This window comes from Setaria italica, chromosome II (assembly GCF_000263155.2).
Source record: "Setaria italica strain Yugu1 chromosome II, Setaria_italica_v2.0, whole genome shotgun sequence".
NCBI lineage: Eukaryota > Viridiplantae > Streptophyta > Magnoliopsida > Poales > Poaceae > Setaria > Setaria italica.
Genome location: NC_028451.1, coordinates 20,848,514 through 20,871,246, shown reverse-complemented (window position 1 = coordinate 20,871,246; position 22,733 = coordinate 20,848,514). Strand labels below are relative to the sequence as shown.

Genomic DNA, 22,733 nt, shown 5'->3' with positions numbered 1-22,733 from the left:
GAATGTGCCACTACCAGATGAATCTGCATTTGTCGCTGCCCATAGAGAGGATGTGCCACCTCCCACAGTGCATACAACGGCAACTAGAGGTGGCAGAGGGCGAAAAAGCAGTAGTGGGCGAGCGAGAGATAACAACGAGTCAGCAAATTTTCATTCCAGGGAGAGGGAGGGCAAGGTCAAGGGGAAGAGGAGGTGTAAGAGCAAGGGGAAGAGGTGGCAGAGTTCCTAATGAACATACTTACGTTCCTGAGGGACACATTGATCTCAATCAAGTTCCTGAGGAAATCAATGTAACACAGTCTGCACCAGAGGCTAGCCAACGTCATTTGATTTAGATAGATGAACCTGTAATGGATATATTTACTATTTTGCTACCACGTGTGCTATTTAAGCCATACCAATATTATGCGGGTAGACCATCAGAAGTGGTTTCATCATTTTCAGTTGTACTGTTATTTTAATATGAATTGATTAAGGATAAGAACAATATCTCATACAATGCATGGAAACAACTCCAACATGTTGTTTCATATTTTTATACAGGAGAGCAGTACATTTCACAGCTAGATGTCAAGTCAAAAAAATTTCGGATATGCTATTATTTTTCCAAAAATCTTTCATGATTATGGAATGCATAAGTAGTAGCAAGTATCAATAAGCTAACTAGCTTGTACTTTTTATTTCCTTTTATAAATCCTCCGTCAAAACTTCTTCGGCAATATAAGAAACCTACGTGGGAACATCTAGTAACCCCAATTATAAAAGGAGTAAATAAATAAAGGGTTAATTTGCAATAGTGCTGCTCACATTTTATTTACATGTAAGTGCCAATTGTATGCATAAGCTACCTACGTGGCATGTTTTTGCCTACGTGTCGTCCTGGTGACCCATCCGCACCTACCTATCAGTTGTTGTTTTCAAATGAACAATTTGAGAGATGATGTATCTAAATGCACCCACTCACCAAGTTTACGTACTAATAACACATTTAACTCTTTGGATTATATCGGTGTCTACTTCTTACTTATCTAGATCCTAGTGATTATACTACTCGACTGAAAGACACAAGAATATCAACAAGCAGCACTGTCTTTTCCTGTGTCTCGTGCCAACAGTTGCGTGGCACAAAATTAACAAATTCTGATGCCGTTGATTAAGAAGTCCCTAAAAAAAGATTTGTCGATTTTAAGCCTGCATTATGAAGATCTCAATGAATCAAACCGAGACCGACAAATGTCTCTATAAACCGCTACAGGCGTTCGACAAAACTTGGGGAATTTTCTCTCCTTTACCCCATTATAATAATTTCTGTCGATTTAGGTTAGCACAAGAATGTGTGTGACACTGATTGCTGACCTTGCGCTGATCTTTCAGACTCTTAGCTGGCAGAAAGAACGGCCTCAATGAATACAAAAACAGTGGGAAATTCAATTCGGCTTTGACCAATACCAATCGATGCCGATGAACTTCCCAGCAGACATGGATGATGGAGAAATCGCCATGGCAGGGAACCATCACCACCTGATCGACATCGCGCCGCTGGACGCGAGCACGGGCGCGGCCACAGGCACCACCGATGCTGCCACGGTGCCTGTAGCGGTAGGTGGCGGCGGAAACGAGAAGAAGTGGCTGCGGAAGCTCACGTCGGCGACGGTGAACACGGCCGTGCTCCGAGACCTCATCTCGCGGACGCCGATGCTGTGGTACCTCGGCCAGCAATCGGGGACAATCTTCCGGCCGTGCGCCCGGCGCGAGCCCGTGGAGGCGCTCCACGCGGTGCGCGCCGTGGCCATCGGCCCGTTCCACCGCGGCGACCGCGGCCTCCCCTTCCCGGAGGACGTCAAGCTGCCGTTCATGCGGTACCTTCAGGACCAGTACGGGCTCGACGTCGACGACTACGTCGCGGTGCTCTGCCTCGAGCGCGACCATCTCCGCGGCGAATTCGCCGGCGGCGACGGCGGGGACGCGGCCGCCGCGGGGATCCTGGACGACGAGGACAGGTTCCTGGAGATGCTGCTGCTGGACAGCTGCTTTCTCCTCGTGGTAAGCATGATGCTCAGCAGGACCGGCACCGGCGACGACGCCGACAGCGTGGCGCGGGCGGCGTCCATCAACAGGGACTACTTCATCCTGCACATGGCCGTGGCGCAGCACGCCGACGACATTAAGCTGGACATGCTGGTGCTCGAGAACCAGGTCCCCTTAGCCGCCGTCAAGCTCCTAGCCGCCTCGTGCCCGGGGCTCAAGCTCCGGCACTCCCTCGAGGAGCTCGTGCTCGGATGCTTCGACGACATCTGCCCGAAGCGAGCGCGCCGCGGCGGCGAGAGCCCGGCGGCCGGTGGCGAGTTCCACCACGTCCTGCACCTCTTCCACTGGTCCCGCGTGCCTAGGGACAAGTACTGCGTCCTCTCGACGCCGCGGAAGCTCCTCAAGATCAAAAAGGAGTCGGAGCGGCTGTTCCCCTGCGCCATGGAGCTCCGGCGGTCGGCGGTGTGGTTCCGGCAGGTGTCGCCGTCGACGGGCTGCGGCGACCTGGACATGCGGTTCTGGCGCCACCCGGCGAGCCCGGTGGCCGTGATGAGCGTGCCGTGCTTCCACGTCCACGAGTACACCGCGGCGGTGCTCCACAACCTCGTGGCCTTCGAGAAGCACTTCTACTGGGCGCACGGCGCGTGCGTGACGGCGCACGTGGCGCGGGTGGAGGGCCTGGTCCGGTGCTCGCAGGACGCGGCCATGCTCCGCAAGCGAGGGGTCCTCGCCAGCACGCGGCGCACGGACGCCGAGCTGGTGGCGCTGTTCCGGGAGCTCGGCGAGGAGACCGTCGGGGCGCGGCTCCCCAACGAGTACGGCGAGATGCTCGACGCCGTGGCACGGCACAGGGCACGGCGCGTGAGCTGCTGGTGCGGCGGATTCGTGCTGCACTTCTTCCCGTCGCCGTGGGTGGCCGTCTCGCTCGCCGCCGCCGTGGCGCTCATCTTCGTGCCGGCGATGCTGCAGACGGTCTACACCATGCTCGGCTACTTCAAGAGTAGCTGACTAGGGGCACCATCACATCCCGGAGCCCCCTCCCTCACGATCTGTTCTGCGTCTCCCGCGTAGGGTCGCCGCCCGCTGCCGCAACTCGCCTCTCCCAGCTTTCCAGTTTGTGTTGTCTGCCTGTGCTCCAGCTTTAATTTCGCTCTCGCACCTCCACCACTCGCCCGTGCTTCGTGCACGCTCATGGCAGCTTCACCTGGCGCTCTTCCCCACCTAGGCAAACAAAAGCACCAGCGCATAAAACAAATTAAAAATATGCCAACCACGCAGCAACCACGCTGCAGTGCGCGGTGTGCGCCATTCTTAACTGCAAGCGAAAATGAACAAGAACTCAAGAAGCATTCTGGGTGGAGTTAACAAGGAGGGGAAGAAGAAGAAATAACCACTTGAGATTCTTTTTGCCCCGTCACAATCTCATCACCCGATCTAGCTACCGCAGATGCCCTGACAACTCGTCAAATCGCAATGATCTGATCAATACAGTGCTTAATTTGCAACATGGCTCCACGGATCAGCAACTTTCATGATCTGATCGAAGCCATGGGAAGCCAGGGCCTTGACTCTTTTGTGTAGCCACAATCCCAAGGACGTAGCAGAAAACATGGGACTTTGCTTGCCAGATTCCATGATCCTGTCGCTGCAGTGAAGTTGTGAATCTAGCGTGGTTAATTAGGTCCGAATTTGACTCCCTAACTAAAGAGATTTGGAATAAAAAAATTATAAAAAATAGGTGGGGGCTTCCCCTCCCGATTTCGGTCAAAAATAGATACATGTATAACTTAGTGTTGTTTAGGGCCTATACATGAAAAGTTAAAGACTAATAACTTAGCTGTCTCTTTGTCTACGTATTGCCTCAAACTCTGCAACGGAGCCTCAAGTGGGTGCGCCAGACTATATGAATTGTGACAGCATTGTTGTTGGTCTCAAATAAATCTAAGATCAAACAGTAAGGATCACAATGAAAACTACTACGGAGTCTTTTATTTAATACGGATAATCTCTTTTACCATGGGGCCGATCCAGAGCTGACCTACATACCCAAATCACTCTCACTCAACCACTACATTTCTAGAATATACCGTTACCAAGAGTTATTTGGGTGCACATGTTCAAGTTGGCTTCCTCCTTATCACGCTTCTCACGACGTGTGCCTCGTGCCCTCGCCGTGTCTCTCTATGGACTCCGTCGTGAGGCTTCCTCGAGGGTTCTCTCATTGCCTGAGGCTTTGTCCTTCTTCCAAGACTCGGTGCAAGACCCCTGGACTAGCTTCGAGGCACGCCTTGGTGAACCCGATTCCTAGAAAATAAAACATTGAATGAATGTACATCTGCCAACGTTAGTCGAGAAGTGGTGAGGGTAAATGATAGCAGACCCGTATGCTCTAAACCTCACTTATAAGCCTTGGGTATCAAATCAAAGACCTCTTACTCCTTAGCCGGTTACAAGGGTGATCCAAGCTCTTGAGGATTACACGTTTAAGACTAAAACTCCTTTGTTTTACCTTATTAACCTCGCACGAGGAAATAAAATCACCTGATGATGCGAGGGTTCTTCCGAGGGTATGAATAACGACGTTCGATGGTGGTTGGCGTTTCTGGCTATTCCCAACAGTAGCTCCTCGGGGGCGAGCGTCGACTCCAATGGGTCGAACCCGCGAAATAGATGATCGCTCATCGAAACATCATCCTCGAATGTTGGAGGAGAAATGAGCCTAGGGACACATGTTTACTTCTAGATAAGTGACATTTTGGTTCTTTACATGTGGTTTGAGGCGATTTTTTGCACCCATTAGGCTACCTATATAAAGCGAGGGATGGGCTCCATAATCAATACCTTCACTACCGGTTGGTTGTTGGTGCTCGTTATTGACATCATTTGAGGGATATGGGTACCCCATGGGATATTAGCCGGTCCTGACAAGTGGGCCCACCCGACCAGAGCGTGCAGGCCAAGGACATGAAGATACTTGGAGTACACGTCAAGGAGGCTCGGCGATTCAAATCAGCCTAGATATTGCGGGATACGTATTGTAATCCGACTCAGGTTACCTTCCATGTAACAACGGAGTACATTAGATTTAAACCTACTTGTAACCCTAGGTCGTTAGCCTATATAAGGCGGCAAGGGCACCCCCAGAGGGTACATCATATTAACTCTCAAGCAATACAAGCACCAGCATACAAGATGTAGGATATTACTCTCCGGAGGCCCGAACCTATCTAAAACCCTCGTGTCCCTTGTGTTCTCGCGATCACCTTCGAGTTCTTGGTTTCGCAATCCCCTCCACCTACAAATCAACCACTTGGGTAACCCCATAGTGGACTTTTGGGCTTATAAATCCGACAGTTGGCGCGCCAGGTAGGGGTGATTGTGAGATCCTCCCCAGCAAGCTCGATGGTATCCCGTCCTGACGTTGTCTTTCCCGAGAGCATGAAGGACTTCCTCGCCAACCCGATCCAGCTTCGTTTTGGGACCATGCCGGCCGATTCCGATCCCGCTAATTCTTTCATCGACTCGGCATCTTCTGTCGACTCGGCGTCCGCCGTAACTCAGCATCTGTCAGATCTACTTCGACGGAGCAAAACTCCCACCCGAGGATCATCATGCCGCTTGCCCAGTAGGTCGGCGAACTCTCTCTCTCTCTCTCTCTCTCTCTCTCTCTGAGAGGATTCCAAACATCCTAGTTGTGACCCCGCCCACACCCTCTAACCTGATCGCGGGGCTAGATCGCATCAACAACACAATTGCTAAGTGCGTAGATCTCTCTGAGGCGGCGCTACGCTCAACAAGGTCAGCGCAGGGTTCGTCCCGCATCCCCTTTGGTCTGTGGAACTCGGCTGCCATGTACTCCTCCAAACTCGCACAGTCTTTCCATATCCAAATGCCTTTGTAGGTGGAGGGTTACCCCTGTATATCTTCAATATTGTCATACAAATGGCACTATTTACATTGGTCATACCTAACAATTGGCCCACTTTCGCATATGCCTTTCATTTTGGAGGTTGTTCTGTTTTCATAGGAAATTGGACTATATAGGAGCATAATTGGATGAGGCCTAGAACCAATGACAACCCACAAAAATATGGAGGATAGAGCCCCTAAAAAGGGACTAGGCTGATTGGCCTATGGAGCCCAAGCCAATTGGCCTAGGGTTCCATGGCGCCCATTAAGATGCTCAATTAAGATGAGCATGTACTAGGCCTCTTAAGATGAGCATGAGCCTCTTAAGATGAGCATGAATGGGCATGTACTGGGCCTCTTAGGATGAGCATGAATGGGCCTCTTAAGATGATCCATGGGACCCTAGGCGGATCGTCCTTGGCCCTTTCATGCTCATCTTAAGAGGCCCATTCATGCTCATCTTAAGAGGCTCAGTACACGCTCCACTTTTAGCATGCCTTTTTCCTTGCACACAGATGGAATGAGTAAATCATGTCCCCCTTCATTGTTGAGGTTCAGCTGAACTTTTTATTGGAGTGCTAAATGGTGGTTCTTCATCCTTCATTGTTGATGTTCTTGCTGCAGCTGCTCACTTGATTTTGCCTATAATTTTTTATTTTTTTATGCACAAAAAGAAAAGAAAATTTTGTTTTCTTCTCGAGAGGCACAAGTCCATCTCATATTAGGGTTAGTAAAAGAAAAATATATACGAGAACTATACTAGATAAAGAATATACAAGAAAAATATTCACATGAAAATTATGAATAAGAATAATATTTATAGATGCAAAAGTTAATCTAAAACTTGTTCACTTGTTTCCCCGGCAACGACGCTAGAAAAGCTCTAGATGGCAAGCAAAACATGGTTCTCATTCAAAGCATTGTTAAACCACCACTTCCAGTCTGACTCCCGAAAACCTCCACCTTATAGGGTGTCAGACCCTGTCACGATCATAGGTATCAGTGCAAGCAGCGTTAGGACATGAACATAAAACACATGTCTAGTTGTTATGATAGATGAGGCATGCAATTCTAGTCACCATGACTACAAGAACACCCTATGCAATCCACAATGTTCGTAGATCGAAATAAGCAAACTCATAATAGTAGAAATCATAAAAGGAGGCATATGGAGCTATTGAATCGGAACTCGTCTATTACTTCACCATGAATGATTGTTCATCACAAGATCTCCACCGAGGTCATATCTACAACATATGAATCCTAGCTCCAGAACTCCGGTGTGGATCTTCCTCGTAGGGTGATCACATCGGCCAGAGCCTAGCCTAAGCTTGCCTCCAGATCACTACACGACCCTCAACTCTATGTAGATGGTTGTCCCTCAAGTTCCTCGGCTTCTGCTACGAATAGTTCCCTTGGTGCCAATGGAGAATGGGGGTATTTATACCCTGGAACGATCGGAGTCAAATGAGGAAGTTGAATGGGTGAGGGAAAGGCCTAGGCTGATCGTCTTGGGATGGTCCATGTCGATCAGCTTAACCCATCATTTTCTCCTCTCGCATCCACCTTCGCCGCCAAGTCTTCTCTGATCTTCTGGAGTCTTCTTTTGTCTTGGATGTGGGCCTAGCAAGTTGACATCCTCGGGATAAGAATGGATCTTGATAACCTTCCAAACTGCTACTTGCTTCATCTTGATCCCGAGATCAACTTGCCATATTTTCATAAACTTAGCCCTTAGCCGTTCTGGAGGAATGCTTGCCGAAGATGAGCATCAATGGGCACCATAGGACCATAGGCCGATCGACTTGGCCTTCATAGGGTGATCAGCCTAGGCCCTTTTTAGGTCCTCTAGCCATCATCTTTCTCTGAAGTAGTTGGTTCTGGGTCACGTCCCATTACGGTCCAATTTCCTGCGAAAACGGAACAACATCCAAAATGCAAGGCATTTGCGAAAATGTCCTGATTGTTAGGTTTGATCAATGCAAACAGTGTCATATGTATTCCAATATTGAAAATAAAGAAGGGTAAAGGGTGTCAATAACGAGTGCTATCAGTCTCCATGCTATAAATATCTCCATACTCTATTAGCATGCGTATCCATTCACTAGAAGTTGGCAAAATAGAGGGACACACACCATAAGGAGTTGAGGGCCACCACAAGTCTTCAGAGTTTTCTATGAGATGGCTTAGGCTAGACCCTAGCTACCATGGTCGTCCCTACATAGCGAAGCCATGGTGGAGTTCTGGAGCCGAGCCTTGTATTGATCAGGGCCTATATACACATGATAGTGATATCGTTTAAATATTGTGTTTACTTTGATCTATTATGATGCATGCTTATAATTATATGTTTAGCTAGCATATGTTCTTATTAGGAATAGATGTAATCATGGTGATTAGTCTATATCTTGAGGATACATCTTAGTAGTATGTAGGAAGTTGATGGTTGACTACCCTCGTGTGGTGACAGTATGCAGGAGGAAAAAGGCCGAACGACTGCATAATGTTGAGTAGGATCAATGACGAGTATTGTGGGAGTCGTTGCAGTAGCTACTAGGAGGAGGACCTTCGGGTAAGAATGCTTGATGGTTGTTTGAGATAAAGCTTTGAAAAACAGGAGACGTCAACACGCACCTCGTAGTGGTGACTATGAGAAAATGGCCAGCTTGTGACCCACCTTTCTAAGAAATGATTCTTTATCAAAGTGCTTCATGGATTGATTACCACCTTGGCTGGAACTACAATGAGAAGAAAACATGCTCATGCTTTCCTTGGTTGTGTTACCTCATTATTGACGGTTGTTAAGTACCGGATATGACTGTAAATATTCTCAAGAATAAAGGAGGATTGATATTTCTTAAATACATATTTAGTTAAGAATAATGTAGTTCCACATGTCCTTGGAGAATATTTGGTTGCAAGTGATTAAACACAAATGGAAGGAGAAAACACACTCCCATGGTGAAGAAACACAACTCCAACCAATGAGAGATTGCCACATGGGAAGCACATGGATTCAAGGGCCCACAAACGGCCTCAAATTGCCTCAACACCAAGCATCGCCTTCTGGACCCACATGTTAGACTACCTGGCGAAGGCGGTTGCGAGGGGGGCTACCTGGGGTTCGATCCAACCCTTGGATCAGCCGAACCACCTCTGGCTCCCCTCATGATCTGCTTTCATGTGGCGGTGGCTGATGGCTTCCCTACGTTGGTTAGGGGTGGTACCCCGAATATTCCCTTGTGTAACCGCCTCTATGAGCTAACAATAGAGGGGTAGGCTCTCATTTCCAACACACACACCACAAGTTGAATCACTCTCTCCCTCATAGTTTCCAAGTTAGTGGAGTTAGGCTAGAGTAGCTCTACTTCAGGATTCCAGGTCTTCTTGGAGTTCAGGGTATGGCTCTTGTATCTTTTGTTCCTAGGTTGACTTTATGCTATTCAGATTATTTGTCTTCTTGTTATAGTGTTATGCCTGGTTTTTATATCCATGAGTTAGTCTTATATCCTTGCTATGTTGATACGCTAGGCTTATACGCTCGTATGCTACTCGTATACCCTTGCTATCGTAGTATAGACTTATATACTCTCATGTGTACCTTTAGACCATGCTATAGTACATACTTTATGTGCGTATACACCATGTATAGATTTGTTGATCTATGCTACGGCATCAGTTCAATCGCCATGTTTATGGTGGCTTCAGCCCTTGTCACAATAGCTCGGGATGGCTGGATTATTATTAACAATGCAAGCATGGTGCGTGGATTTCTTAGCTTCATTGGATATGAGTTTACCCCATGGGCTGCTAGGGGTAGGCGGTAGGTGGTGACAACCCTGTCTGTCCTTGGTAATCCCCGATGTTTGGGTACGCTGTAGGAGTTCAGAAATTAGCAGTAACTTTATCGGGGGGGACTGGTACAAGTCTCCCCATGTGTTCCTAGGTGCATAGATCTAAGTCCTATACAATGTGTATGTATGTTATGCTTGTATGATCTATGCAGTATATAGGAAGTACATATGAACCTAGAGCTAACTCTTAGTGCTTCTCCCTAGCTTAGTTATCTTGAGATGATTCTTGTGTGTATCACCCTACCCTATCTATCATTACCTTACCCCTTCCTTGATGAGGACATCGCCATGCTGGACACGCACGTGTCATGGTCTTCCCCAAGTTACAATTCGTCACCAACTCGGTCGTTGCGTTCGTTTCGGACTCAGCCGACACTCTTGCACAGTTTCAGCCATATCTCCCTCATACGACATTGAAACGAGGCGTTCTTTGATGCGTTGGAACAGGGATGATGATGCCGTTCTTTTGGTTCTGGTCCTAACACCAAAAGGTTCATGGATCATTCTGTGTGACCATAATAAGGTGCTGCATCACCAGTTTTGGGCCAACTTGGCCTTGTATCGTGTCGGGCCTTAAGCTCAAGTTGTGGGCGCCTCCCTTCCAAGTCGACCCAACCCTAGTTTGCCCTTTTTGATATAAACTCAGTACCACCACCTTAGAAACTCAGGTTTTGTTTAGTTCTAGTTTTCCTTCGAGAAACTGAGATTGATTCATTGTAATTGTGGCGACAAGTCCTTTTACAGTGATCCAGGGCCCCTGTTCTTGTTCTCCTCGACTGTCTTGATTAGTCCTTTCGAATTGAGAGCTTGAACCCTTCTTTACTTCATTCATATTTGCAATATCAGATTGCGTGTTTATACTTTCTTTCTTGTGTCCTTCGATTCGCTTGTAGGGAAAGCATTCTCGACGAGGTCAATCAAGTTGTGCTTGGTTGATAACCAATGGAGCAGTGGTGTAGCGGTTGTAGGGATTCAAATCGTGTCCGATTAGAAGCCTGGATCGTCAAAGTTGAGTCTCCACCAATCATTTATCACTACCTTTTGGAAGATCGGGCCAGTGCTACATCAAGTGGTATCAGGATTCCAGGTTACCCGTGAGGTATACTATCGTGTTTTCCCTTTAGATTCAGTTTATGTCCAATACCTATAGTCCATAGAAAGCCCAAAAATATTTACACTTTCCGCTATCCTATCGCCTTTTTAGCCTTTGCAATTTTCATTTCAGATTCGCTTTGTTGAGTTTGTGTTCGTAGTCAAGTCTTGTTGTTGGTTTAGTGTGTTCGTGGTCGTAGTTTCAACCGCCCATCGCTGTTTGTTTGTTTCCACCGCTATCCTATCCACCTTTACCCAAACAACAAGTCGAGCCCCCACATTACTTGACTTGCCCCGCTAGCCGCCTTGTGTGAACTCTCGCGCGCAATCCCTATATAGGTTGCAAGCCGCATTGTGTCGCCTTTGCATCGCAGCCCTTCTTGATTCATCTCGTGAATACCTAATTGCTGCATACCAGGGACCTCGGTGCCCCTATATTGCTTGCTAAGAAGTTGTGCTCAGCCGTGATCAGCGTTGGACGGGTAGGGATGCTTTGCCCTAGTTGCCACCGCCTCACCAGTCGTGTTGTGCCTTTCCGAAACCCTAATTTGGGCGACCTTAAAACAGGCATAACTTTTCGGTCAGAACTCCGATTGAGGTGATTTTTTTTTGTGATACTCAGCTCTCCCAAAAAAATAAGGAAGTGGGAGTTTTCAAGCCTTTAAGTTGTTGCACGGTTTTCAGCAAACGTGCCTGTTTTTCTGTAGACCACATCACACCCTATTTAAGGTGCAAATTTTTCTGGTTCCATCTTGTGTGATTCCTATTCAGAGAAAAATAAAAAAAATTAGTTGAGAAAAATAAAAAAGTGGATTCCTACTAGTCCTGGAGGGAAAAATAGGGAAAAGAATTAAAACAATTGCATGAGTTGTTGGTTGCTTGTTCTTTGAGTTCTATCCACCGTCGCTCTTTCCATCTTGTTGTGCTACGTCTAGGGACACATCTTAGCTAGCAACTGTGACTTGTACTTTGGATACTTATTGAACTTTGCTAATCTGCTTCGGCTATTATTTTTCCTTGCTACCATATTGTGCCTGCCCAAAGCTCCACATATACTTCTGTCAGCATAGGTTCACCTTGCAACTGTTACACCCAAGCTTGACAGCAGATTGTACCGCCCTATTGGCTTTGGTAAGAACACTTGCAAGATGGTAGTAAGCCGTTTGAGATATTGCTTTCCACTTTTGCCACCACCCATTAGTTGCTAGTTGATAGGGATAATACTTTTGTGTTGTCTTTTGTTGTCTTCTAACCATGTCAGGGAAAGGGAAAGGAGTGGAGTCCCCTTCGAACTTCAATGAGTGTGTGTCCAAGGACGAGCTTACGAAGGTTCTTGCTGACCAACGCACCTACATCGACGGGAAGTTTGATGACTTGATGCGCAACATTAACATTCTGGTTACCCGGATTGAACATGTTGAGCAACGACCTACCCTAATGCCGCCACACCGACCGACCCCTCATGATGATGGTCTGGAGGATGATGAGATGCTGATCTTAATAATGATGCACGTGACATGGACCATCTTCGACGTAATCGTCATGGTTGGGAGGTAATAATCATCACCGTGGTAATAATGATCCTTTTATTAAAACTAAATTTATCATGATTCCTTTTGCTGGTAATGCTAATCATGAGGCTTATTTAGATTGAGAAATTTTTGTTGAACAAAAATTTAATTCTCATTTAGTTCCTGCTGAGTATAGAGTTAGGCTTGCTACTAGTGAGTTTACTAGTTTTGCTCTCTTTTGGTGGAATGATCTTTGCAGTAATAATAATGCCAATGCTGTACCTCAGACTTGGAATGTTTTAAAACAACGTATGAAATCTTATTTTTTTCCTCTTTATTACCAACGTGATTTGCGTATGAAACTGCAAACTTTAAAACAAGGTGAAAAAGGAGTAGAAGAATATTATCAGGAATTGCTCATTGGTTTAGCACATTGTGATATACATGAGGATGATGAAGATACTTGTGGTAAAATCTTTGGTGGTTTGAATCATGATATACAAGATATTCTTGATTACAAAGATTGGAACAAAGTCAACCAATAATGTCATCTTGCTCTTAAAGCTGAAAGAGAAGTACACGGACGTCGTCAAAAACACACTTTCAGGTCCAACCCTAGAAGATCTTTTCCGTAGCAGCATTCTGACGTCGACAAGCCTAAGGCTTCTGTTGCCTAGCCGCTAGCGACACCGTCTACTACTACACATGCTTCCGAGGTGAGAAATTTGTCTCCTGTGTAGTCCCAACCGTAGAAGAAAGCTATGACCCCTGGAGCATCATCGAACAGCTCCAATAAAATTGTGTGCAACCGCTGCAAGGGTATTGGACATGTCATGAAGGATTGTCCAAATCATCGTGCTTACATAGCCACCGCTGATAGAATAGGATATGTAAGTGCTAGTGATGTTGAAGATGGATGAAGCGAATGATGAGGAGGAGGTTGCCATGGATTCTCTAGCTACCTCGGCGGGTTATGAGAGCCTTCTTGTGCAGCGGGTGTCGACTTCCCAACTGGGACATGAGGAAGAGAAGCTCCAATGCCGCAATTTGTTTCACATGTTTCTCATCGTCAAGGATCGCCGTGTTCTCACCATTATTGATAGTGGGAGTTGCAACAACTTGGTGAGTTCAGATTTGGTCGAGAAACTTGGTTTGACCACACGTGCGCACCCGCATTCGTACCATCTATAATGGTTCAACAATAGTGGTAAGACAAAGGTAACTAGATCAGCGCGCGTGCATTTTTCTATTGGCTCATATAATGACTATGCTGATTTTGATGTTGTACCTATGCAAGCATGCTCTCTTTTGTTAGGAAACCCATGGGAATTTGATGTTGATGCTTTACACCATTGTAGAACTAATAAATATACTTTTATGCATCAAAACAAGAATATTACTTTGCTTCCTTTATCTCGTGCGCATAGTAGGAAACATCATAACGAGCTTGCTGAAATTGTTAAGAAGGGTCATGCATTAGTTCCATGTCATGCTACACATAATGGAATTAAGTTAAAAGAGGGTGTTTATTTTGCCACCACTGCTGCTACTGCTGCCTTATGTGATAATCATAATGCACCTTGCTATACTATGATTTGTCGAGATGTTTGTATTACCGATAATCCTATGTCTCGTACTTTGCATCCTGTTGTACCTAACCTTTTGCAGGAGATTGATGACGGGATGGAGTTGAGGACAACTCCAATTCAAGAAAAGGAGGATGGTGAGAACACCGCTATGCTGGACACGCACAAGTCATGGTCTTCCCCAAGTTACAATTCATCACCAACTCGGTCGTCGCGTTCGTTTTGGATTCAGCCAACACCTCTGCACGGTTTCAGCCATATCTCCCTCATACGACATCGAAACGAGGCGTTCTTTGATGCGTTGGAATGGGGACGATGACTCCATTCTTTTGGTTCTGGTCCTAGATCCAGAAGGTTCATGGATCATTCTGTCTGACCATGACAAGATGTTGCATCACCAGTTTTGGGCCAACTTGGTCTTGTATCGTGTTGGGCCTTAAGCCCAAGTTGTGGGCGCCTCCCTTCATAGTTGCCCCTAACCCTAGTTTTCCCCTTTTGATATAAACTCAGTAGCCACCACCTTAGAAACTCAGGTTTTGTTTAGTTCTAGTTTTCCTTGGAGAAACTGAGATTGATTCGTTGCAACTGTGGCGACAAGTGCTTTTACAGTGATCCAGGGCCCCTGTTCTTGTTCTCCTCGACTGTGTCGATTAGTCCTTTTGAATTGAGAGCTTGAACCCTTCTTTACTTCATTCATATTTGCAATATCAGATTGTGTGTTTATACTTTCTTGCTTGTGCCCTTCGATTCGCTTGTAGGGAAAGCCTTCTCGGCAAGATCAATCAAGTTGTGCTTGGTTGATAACCAATGGAGCAGTAGTGTAGTGGTTGTAGGGATTCGAATCGTGTCTGATTAGAAGCCCAGATCATCAATGTCGAGTCTCCACCAATCAAATTTATCACTACCTTTCGGAAGATCGGGCCAGTGCTACATCATTCCTTGAGTAGTGTCTCTATCCATCTTATGATATACTCATATGCATAGTAAACTCTTTGAACTACCCATTTTCCTTTTGGGAAATACAATACCCTTGGGAATAGTCTTGGATGAAATGCTACAACGGTATATCTGTGCGCTTGCGGATTTATTCATGATCGTTAAATATACCAACAAGCATTTCTGGTGCCGTTGCTGGGGAAGGCACTAGTTCAAAGTTTTTACTTTGTTTATGTTTATATTCATAGTTGATAGATCATTACACAAGCAGGCTACCCTTGATTATCTTCTCTATCTTTAATGTGAAGACAGGTAGTGTATGACTGGTTTTGAATTGCCGACAAACTTCACCAAGAATCCGAAGTCACATGTGAGAAGGGTACAATCTTGTGTCGTTCCTCCTCAGATTACTCTCACGGCAGTCAACCCATCTTCCTTTCCACCATCTATGTCCAACGTGATGGCTTAGAAGACTCTTCTTGAGTACTTCGCTCCCTCAGCCTCTCAGGTGCTGAAAGGCCTTGAGGTGGACATGGGGTATGTGAGCTTTGAGATCAAGATGGGTCTCATTACCATGGTGCAGGCTAGCCCATTCTGTGAGAAAGCCAACGAGGATGCAAGCGCCCATCTGTAACAGTTCCTTGAGCTCTGCAGCACCTTCACCATCAGAGGGGTGAGTGAAGATGCTATTTGCCTTTGACTGTTCCCATTCTCTCTCCTGGGGAGAGCAAAGCAATGGTTCTAAGCGATCCGTACGTGTCATACCCGGTTTTATAGTGCATTGAATACATGTGCTTCAGGATCAAGTTACACACATGTACGACATAAGTGAATAACAAAGACAGTGCCAAATCGAATAAAGAGAGTATTAACCATTATTACTTCGAAGGTGGTGACAACACCACAGGCAGCTGACTGAAGAACCGTACGCCTAGAAGTCCTCAAAATCATCTTGATACTCTTCAAATTTAACTTGGTCTGAACAGCGATTTTGCAAGGGTGGTACTCAACAAGTCATGGGGAATAGTGTAGTGTAAGGCAAATCAAGGTGTGGCTAAGGTTTAATCAGCATCAGCTTTTAATTTAGTTGGTCAAATTTTATTAGCATTTAACTCAATGTAAGTTTATACCACCCGAAATTAAACAAGAACATAAATAGAATAACAGCATAACCATGAATGAATGAGAATGATTTAAGTCCATCTTTCAATAGTATTATCATGTGAGGGTCCCACTTTGCATATCAATCAGTTTTACACTTTGCAGAGGTCGTACATCTTTACCCACCAGTCGTGTAAAAGTTCAAAAGAACTTTGGACCCAACCATGCGGTGTTTGCAAGGCACCATACCACACTTTCGAGGTGTGACTGCATAGGGACGCTATGAGGCCTTTACAAAGTTTCCCTAGTTAAGATAGCTTGCTAAAGTTGCATGATCAACGCAGTGCATAACAGCTCCCTAGTGGGCACAGTGTCTTAGCTAAGCTCACTTCCCAAGAGGGTAGGTTCTATACACCAACTACTATCTCCCCTTCTTGCCCCTTTCAGGTAAAGCTACCACCAACCAAGGTCCCTAATTATTTAGCCAAGACTAGAGCCATGATAGTTCCAATGGTTGCACTATTTTCCTAGGTGGTCGCTCGATGTTCCAATTAAACTTTTATGATCTTGTATTAGTGAAAGGTATAACATAAGTAAAGCAAGATTAACCATATATTTCAGTTAAACCATCATAACCCAAGTAAGCAAAAAGCGTGAGCTACCCAACATAAAAGTAAACCCGGTTGGTCAAGGCATAGGTAATGAAATCTAGGAAAACCTTAATTGGGACCCATCAAGTTTAAACTATTAAGTGCATAGTGATGTTGTATTGTACATGAAAGTAAAGGTGTAATAGGACTTAAAGAATTGATCAAGGACATGACTTTCCTTCTTGACCTTGCTCTTGCTGCTCGTACTCCTCGAAAGATTGTGTTGGGGATAGGAGGTAGGCTAGGTAGCGCAAAAAAAAATTTCTACCACGTAAACTAGAAAAACTGCCGTATATGGATCACAGGATTACCACTCGATGCACTGGTGCGGAAGATGTAGAATTGTGTCGGGGCAGTGAAGCTGATCAGTGTAGCCGAACACGTAGTCGATCATGTCGAGGTCGAGCAGCTCCTCAGCAGCTCGTCCACGTACCGCGAGGTCCTCCTCGTGCCGCGGCTCGTCGTCAACTCGTCGTGGCTCGGCGGCGGCTCGTCCAAGTGCTGCCGGTGCAACACCTCCAAGGTATCCACATGTGCAGGGAGGAAGTGTCACAAGCTGGACTGCTAGGTCCGTGAGTTGCAATAGGGCGAAGGCGTGGGAGGTGCGGTAGCTATGCTTTTGCCAAAAGGGTGTAAACCCTAGGGCACCCCCACCCCTCTAATTATAGAGGTTCCTGACGGGCCTCTGGGTCCAAGGCCTATTAGTACTCCTAAACCTGATCCAATTCGGATCACATCCGAATTGGGCTTCCAGCCCCTTAAGTGTGTAACCCTATAGGTTCGGATACGTATAGACATGGCTTGAGTACTCCTACTCGGCCCAATAGTCGGTAGCGGCCTCTAGCAAGATATGCCAACTCCTATAAGCACACGAAGATCATATCAGACGAACCATCATGACATCACGTACATGCTATTCCCTTTGCCTCATGATATTTGGTCTAGCTACAAGCCGACCGCTCTTTCTCAATCCTGTGATTTGGAATCCCCTTGTAGGTTAACTCTTAACCGTACGTAGCATGGCCATGCATTTTTGGATCCAATCACTCGAGGGGCCCAGAGATATCACTCTCAATCAGAGAGGGGCCAATCCCATCTTGATTTGACCATGCCTCACAGCATGCTTCTTCACAAACCTGAAAGCTACCTTTTTAACTACCCTATTACGGTGTAGCGTTTGATAGCCCCTAAGTAAGGCGATCCACATCTTGAGTACATGCGACAATCTCAGGTCTAAGGACAAAGCGTACATGTTGTGTAAAGAGAGAACTACTTCTCGTGTTGGGTCAGTCCTAGCACATGTCTCCACATGTGCCCACATTATTAGTTTGACAGTTGTTTTGTTCAGGAGGAGATAGAGGATAAAATATGTCATTTTTGGTGGTTTGAGGCATGAGATTAAGGACATAGTTGATTATAAGGAGTTTCATATTGTCAACCCATTTGTTCCAGCTTGCTATGCTTGTAGAGAAAGAATTGTAGGGACGCCAACAAAAGCCCAGGAGCACATTTGGTTCTTCCTTCATGCCCAGAACAACAACGATGTCGGGTCAACTCTCCACCTCTCGCACGCCACCTCCAGTGCCTACGCTTCCTTCACCTCTAGCAATTTCATCGGTGGGTAAAGCTTCTTCTTTGAAGGTTCCAGCAAAGGGTGGCTCTGCCGCTGCTTCCACAGGATGTAACTCAGGCATTCAGTGCCACCGCTGCCATGGACTTGACCATGTCATGAAGGATTGCCCCAGCCAACGGGCATATATTGCTATAGATGATGGTTACATTAGCGCTGATGATGTTGTAGCAACATTGACGCATGTTGATGATGATTATGTGGCTACTACCTTGAGTACCAGGGAGGGAGTATCTCTGGTAATATTTGGTACTTCACGACCGTACACATAGGTAAAATAAAGACCATATTAATTTTAGCCAATACCTCTTTGCATTTATCCACTTGCTTGACGCGCCACTCCTGGTTCTGCTCCTTGAAATGCAGGCGTTGAACTCTCCTTCTCTAAGTCTTGGTCAACCCTTCTGGGCACCAACGCTCTCCAGGATTTAGTTTCTCTTGGCGTCCAATACGTTCCTCTTTGGACTCATCGATGACAACAGATTTGCACCTTGGTGGATAGCTTAGTCTCATGCACAGATTGAACTTCCTTTTCCTCATCGGACCCCTTGACTACCCGACGGTGCCTTGATGACTGATATTCCAATTGTACAAGCACCGATCGGCATTGTCTCTTGGATTCACGATAGCATTAATATTATAAAGTACACTTTGGGTAATCAACAGCCGATGGTAACTTCAAGTTTTCATTCCAGCAGTATTGGAAGAAAGGACAGTTCCAATGTGACTCAAATTTGCTCCAGTCATCATCTGCCCTAGCTTCCCGAACCTCCTATCTGCGTTGGTACTTGTTGATTAGCATCTTGGATGTTACTTTAGGATTCCTAGCAGATCGGTTGGCTTCAGCTTTCTCTACTTCTTGAGACTAGCTCACCTTCTTTTTGCAGCCCTCAACTGATATCTGCACCCGCAGGTCCACTGCTCCAGATTCCTTGGCTCTCTGGGACGTGAGAAGAGCTGACCAAAGCTTGGTTTCCTATTTTCTATCAATTGGGATGGCTTCTACCGTGTTGACTGCTAGGAAAGGGTGCTTGTCAACCTTTATCGGTTTCTTGTTGTCGTCAACCTGTAACCTTCCTTATTCTATGGCAGTCTGAATCTGCTGACAGAACACCTTGCAATCATTAGTGTGGTGTGTGACAGAGTTGTGTAGCTTGCAATACTTCCTCTTCTTAAGCTCCTCAGCCGATGGTATTTTATGACATGGAGGCAATTTGATCTGTCCCTCTTGCAGCAACAAGTCAAATATCTTATCTGCCTTAGTAATGTCGAAGTCATATGTCTCCGTATTGGTTTTGATCCATGGAAATGAGACCGACTTCTTGCTCTTGACCCACTCTACTACACCAATCTCCCCTTCTGCATCGGAGTCCTCATTAGATGAATCATATGCATTGAAGTTGGAGACTCCATATTTGCCCCTACGCATGTTCTGGAATCGGCTCTCATGAACCGAGACCTTATGTACTAGTTGTGCTTAGCTTTCAAAGTCTTCAGGAGCAAACTTTTCTTTGATAGGATCCAGCAACCCTTGATAAGTGTTGGTATAATTAACGACTACGAATAAATCCGCAAGTGCACGGACACCGTTGTAGCTTTCACCTCAAAGTATTCCAAGGGTATCAAATCTAGGCGAACGTGTGCGTATACCTACGACTCTAGTATCCATGGACCACCAACCAAAGGTAGGCAAAGGATAGAGAGGATTCCTATAGATAGCACTAGATAAGTTAAAGGTCGATCTCTCGGGTGAAAATACTCACTTTGGGCACTGACATACCCTGAATGAGTCAGGCGCCTCCAGCCAACGGCTCTACGCCATATCCGAACATCGAGGATTACAAAGGACCAATAGGGCTATCACCACCTACGGCCTACCTCTATGTTAGTGATTTCTATTACAGCCTAACTACATTTGTCGACCCGTAGCAGACATACAACACTCCGTATAAATACGGAGCGATGAACCCACAAGTAAGAGAACTTATTTCACTTATAGATAAGTACTAAACTAGATAAGGAATCATGAATACTTACTTACGTAACTCAGAAGGAAGCCAACATCCATAGAGGTACATGATCGGAGTAGAGTGCTGAGGAACTCAAGACTCCTCCGAGCTACTCCTTCTCTCTCTCTCTCCCTATACTAAGCACTAGCCTAAGCAGGGCTTCGCCATGGAGTGGAGCTCTTCTCTTGATAGGAATGAGAGTGTTTCCCCAAGTGGGGGATGGAAGGTGGTGTGTCTTGAAGTGAAGCCCCACCTCTTCTATTTATAGGCTCCTAGGGTCGGTTCTTTAAGGGAATATCTAGGGAATCTTCCACAACCACCATAGCAACAACGTCAACCGCCACCACGCGTCAACTAGGGACGTGACGAGCCAAGGGTGGTTCTGCTGAACCAGGGGTTCGGCCGACCCCCTATAACGGCCTCTCGCACCACCTTTGCTTTTGGTGCTGCCCTGTGGGTCCTCATGTGGGTACTGGGTGATTCACGATGAATGTATTCAGTTTCCTTCCGGTTGTGGGCCCATGGATCCATGCACTTGCTCCTTATTGGTTGAGAGTGTGTTTCCTGACTCTTGAGGTGTGTTTTCTCTCTTAATGGACCTGCATACAAATATTCACCAACACTTGTGGAATTAGTTAGTTATAACTCCTACCACTATTGTTGATGCTCATATTTATGTGTTTATGCATGAGTTGACGGCCTAGATTTGGTACTTAAGAGCCGTCAACAATAAGCCAATTCAACCAGCTGTGCATTAATTAAGAATATATTATAACACTTATTGCGCACATCCCGAAACCTCTGGACAAAGGCGGCCACCGTTTCATTGTTTCTTTGATTCATCATCATCAGATCTGTTAGCTTCATCTCTTAGGCTTCTATATAATAGTGCCTATGAAATAATCTTTCCAAATCTTCCCAATTGTTTATGGATTTGGGTGCCAATGTTGAAAACAATGTGAAAGCAGGTCTCGTCAATGATAACGGGAACATTCTCACTTTAACTGCATCCATGGTAGCCGCATCTCCTCATTGGACCCGGAATCCGTTGACATGTTCCCTTGTAGACAAATCCATCTATAACATGAGGTTCTTGAATATCAAACACCGTATTTCCATCAGATGTAAAATGTAGCTGCTTTAGTGGTGTCAAGTGTTGATTTGCAGTGTGGATAGGAATTGATCATGATCTTTGCCTCGATTGGCCATTAGATGGGTTGACCGTCGGCTATCCCGTCGGCTGTTCGAAAGATGAAGTATGTGCACCACCTTCATAACCAGATGTGTTAGCCGCATATCTTTTCCAGGACTACTTGCTGACATAATGCTCCGCAACCAACAAGATTGTCTTCTGGATTCCATTTGCCAATACCCTAGTTGGGCTAATCAAAGCATTGTTGACCATAGAGTTGATCTTAGACTAGAGCTCAAGGTCATCTTTCTTGTCCACCTGATTTTTATCTCTAGGTGGTGGCATTGGCACTAGCAGAGGATGCTTCTTGTGAGACCTGTTGCAGTTCATGCTAAACGATTGCAGACAAGTTGCTTGGAACTTTGCAGTAGCATCTTCTACTTCTTACCTTTTTAATTCATCAAGTTTGTCCATGGTAATCTCAGCTACCACAAATTGCTTGGGAGCTTTGGGATCACCAGATTGATCATCTCCAATCTCACCGGCCATCTGGTCGAAGTTGAGGCAACGACGAGCACTAATGACATTTGTTGATTGTTGGTCCCACTGGGTGTGCCAAGAGCGTGTGGATACAAAATCTAGATTTTAGGCTTCTACATTGAACAACACAGAGGACTTAGGAGATCTGCTTAACTGTAGTGCAAGCTCCAAATCAGCTCGCGAAGGTGCAAGGCGTGTGAGTCAATTTGACCTGAAATTCATAAGGGAAACGTTAAATTCTTGAGCTGATACGCGACTAAGCCTTCGAGCTCATAAACAGCGTTACTTTGAATAAACACCATAACAGTTAGATTTTCAATGTAATCATGCGATGTAAATAAACAAGAGCATTAATCGCATGTGCCATCGGCTATATGAGTCGACGGGCTAAGATAGATGCAAAATAAAACAACAACCATAAAAAGAGCCTTTGCTAACCATGCACATGTCAGATAAACTAACAGATCTTAATTAATGTCATGAGATGTAAATTCGACTTAACCAAGACAGTACGACTGAGAGGGCATTAACTTCAATCTGTTAATCTAAAAGCAAAGACCTCTTGCCTACGACTTACAAGCCGATTAAGCTAACAGATCTAATTAATGTCATGAGATGTCAATTGGATAACCAAGGCATCACGGCTGAGAGGATATTAACTTTGACCTACTAACTTAATAGACTAATTCATGGCAGCAAGGCCTCGGACGCTTGACCATCGGCTCAATGACGTCATCCCGCTACCAAGAGATATG

General features: G+C 45.7%; 1 protein-coding gene across 1 annotated transcript; it reads left to right on the top strand.

Annotated features, from left to right (window-relative positions):
- The first annotated feature begins 1,166 nt into the window (after positions 1–1,166).
- Positions 1,167–3,825, top strand: LOC101764251. The gene has a single exon (XM_004956308.3). It carries the CDS (start codon positions 1,456–1,458, stop codon positions 3,034–3,036), a length of 1,581 nt encoding a protein of 526 aa, XP_004956365.1. The 5' UTR covers positions 1,167–1,455; the 3' UTR covers positions 3,037–3,825.
- Positions 3,826–22,733: the final 18,908 nt, after the last annotated feature.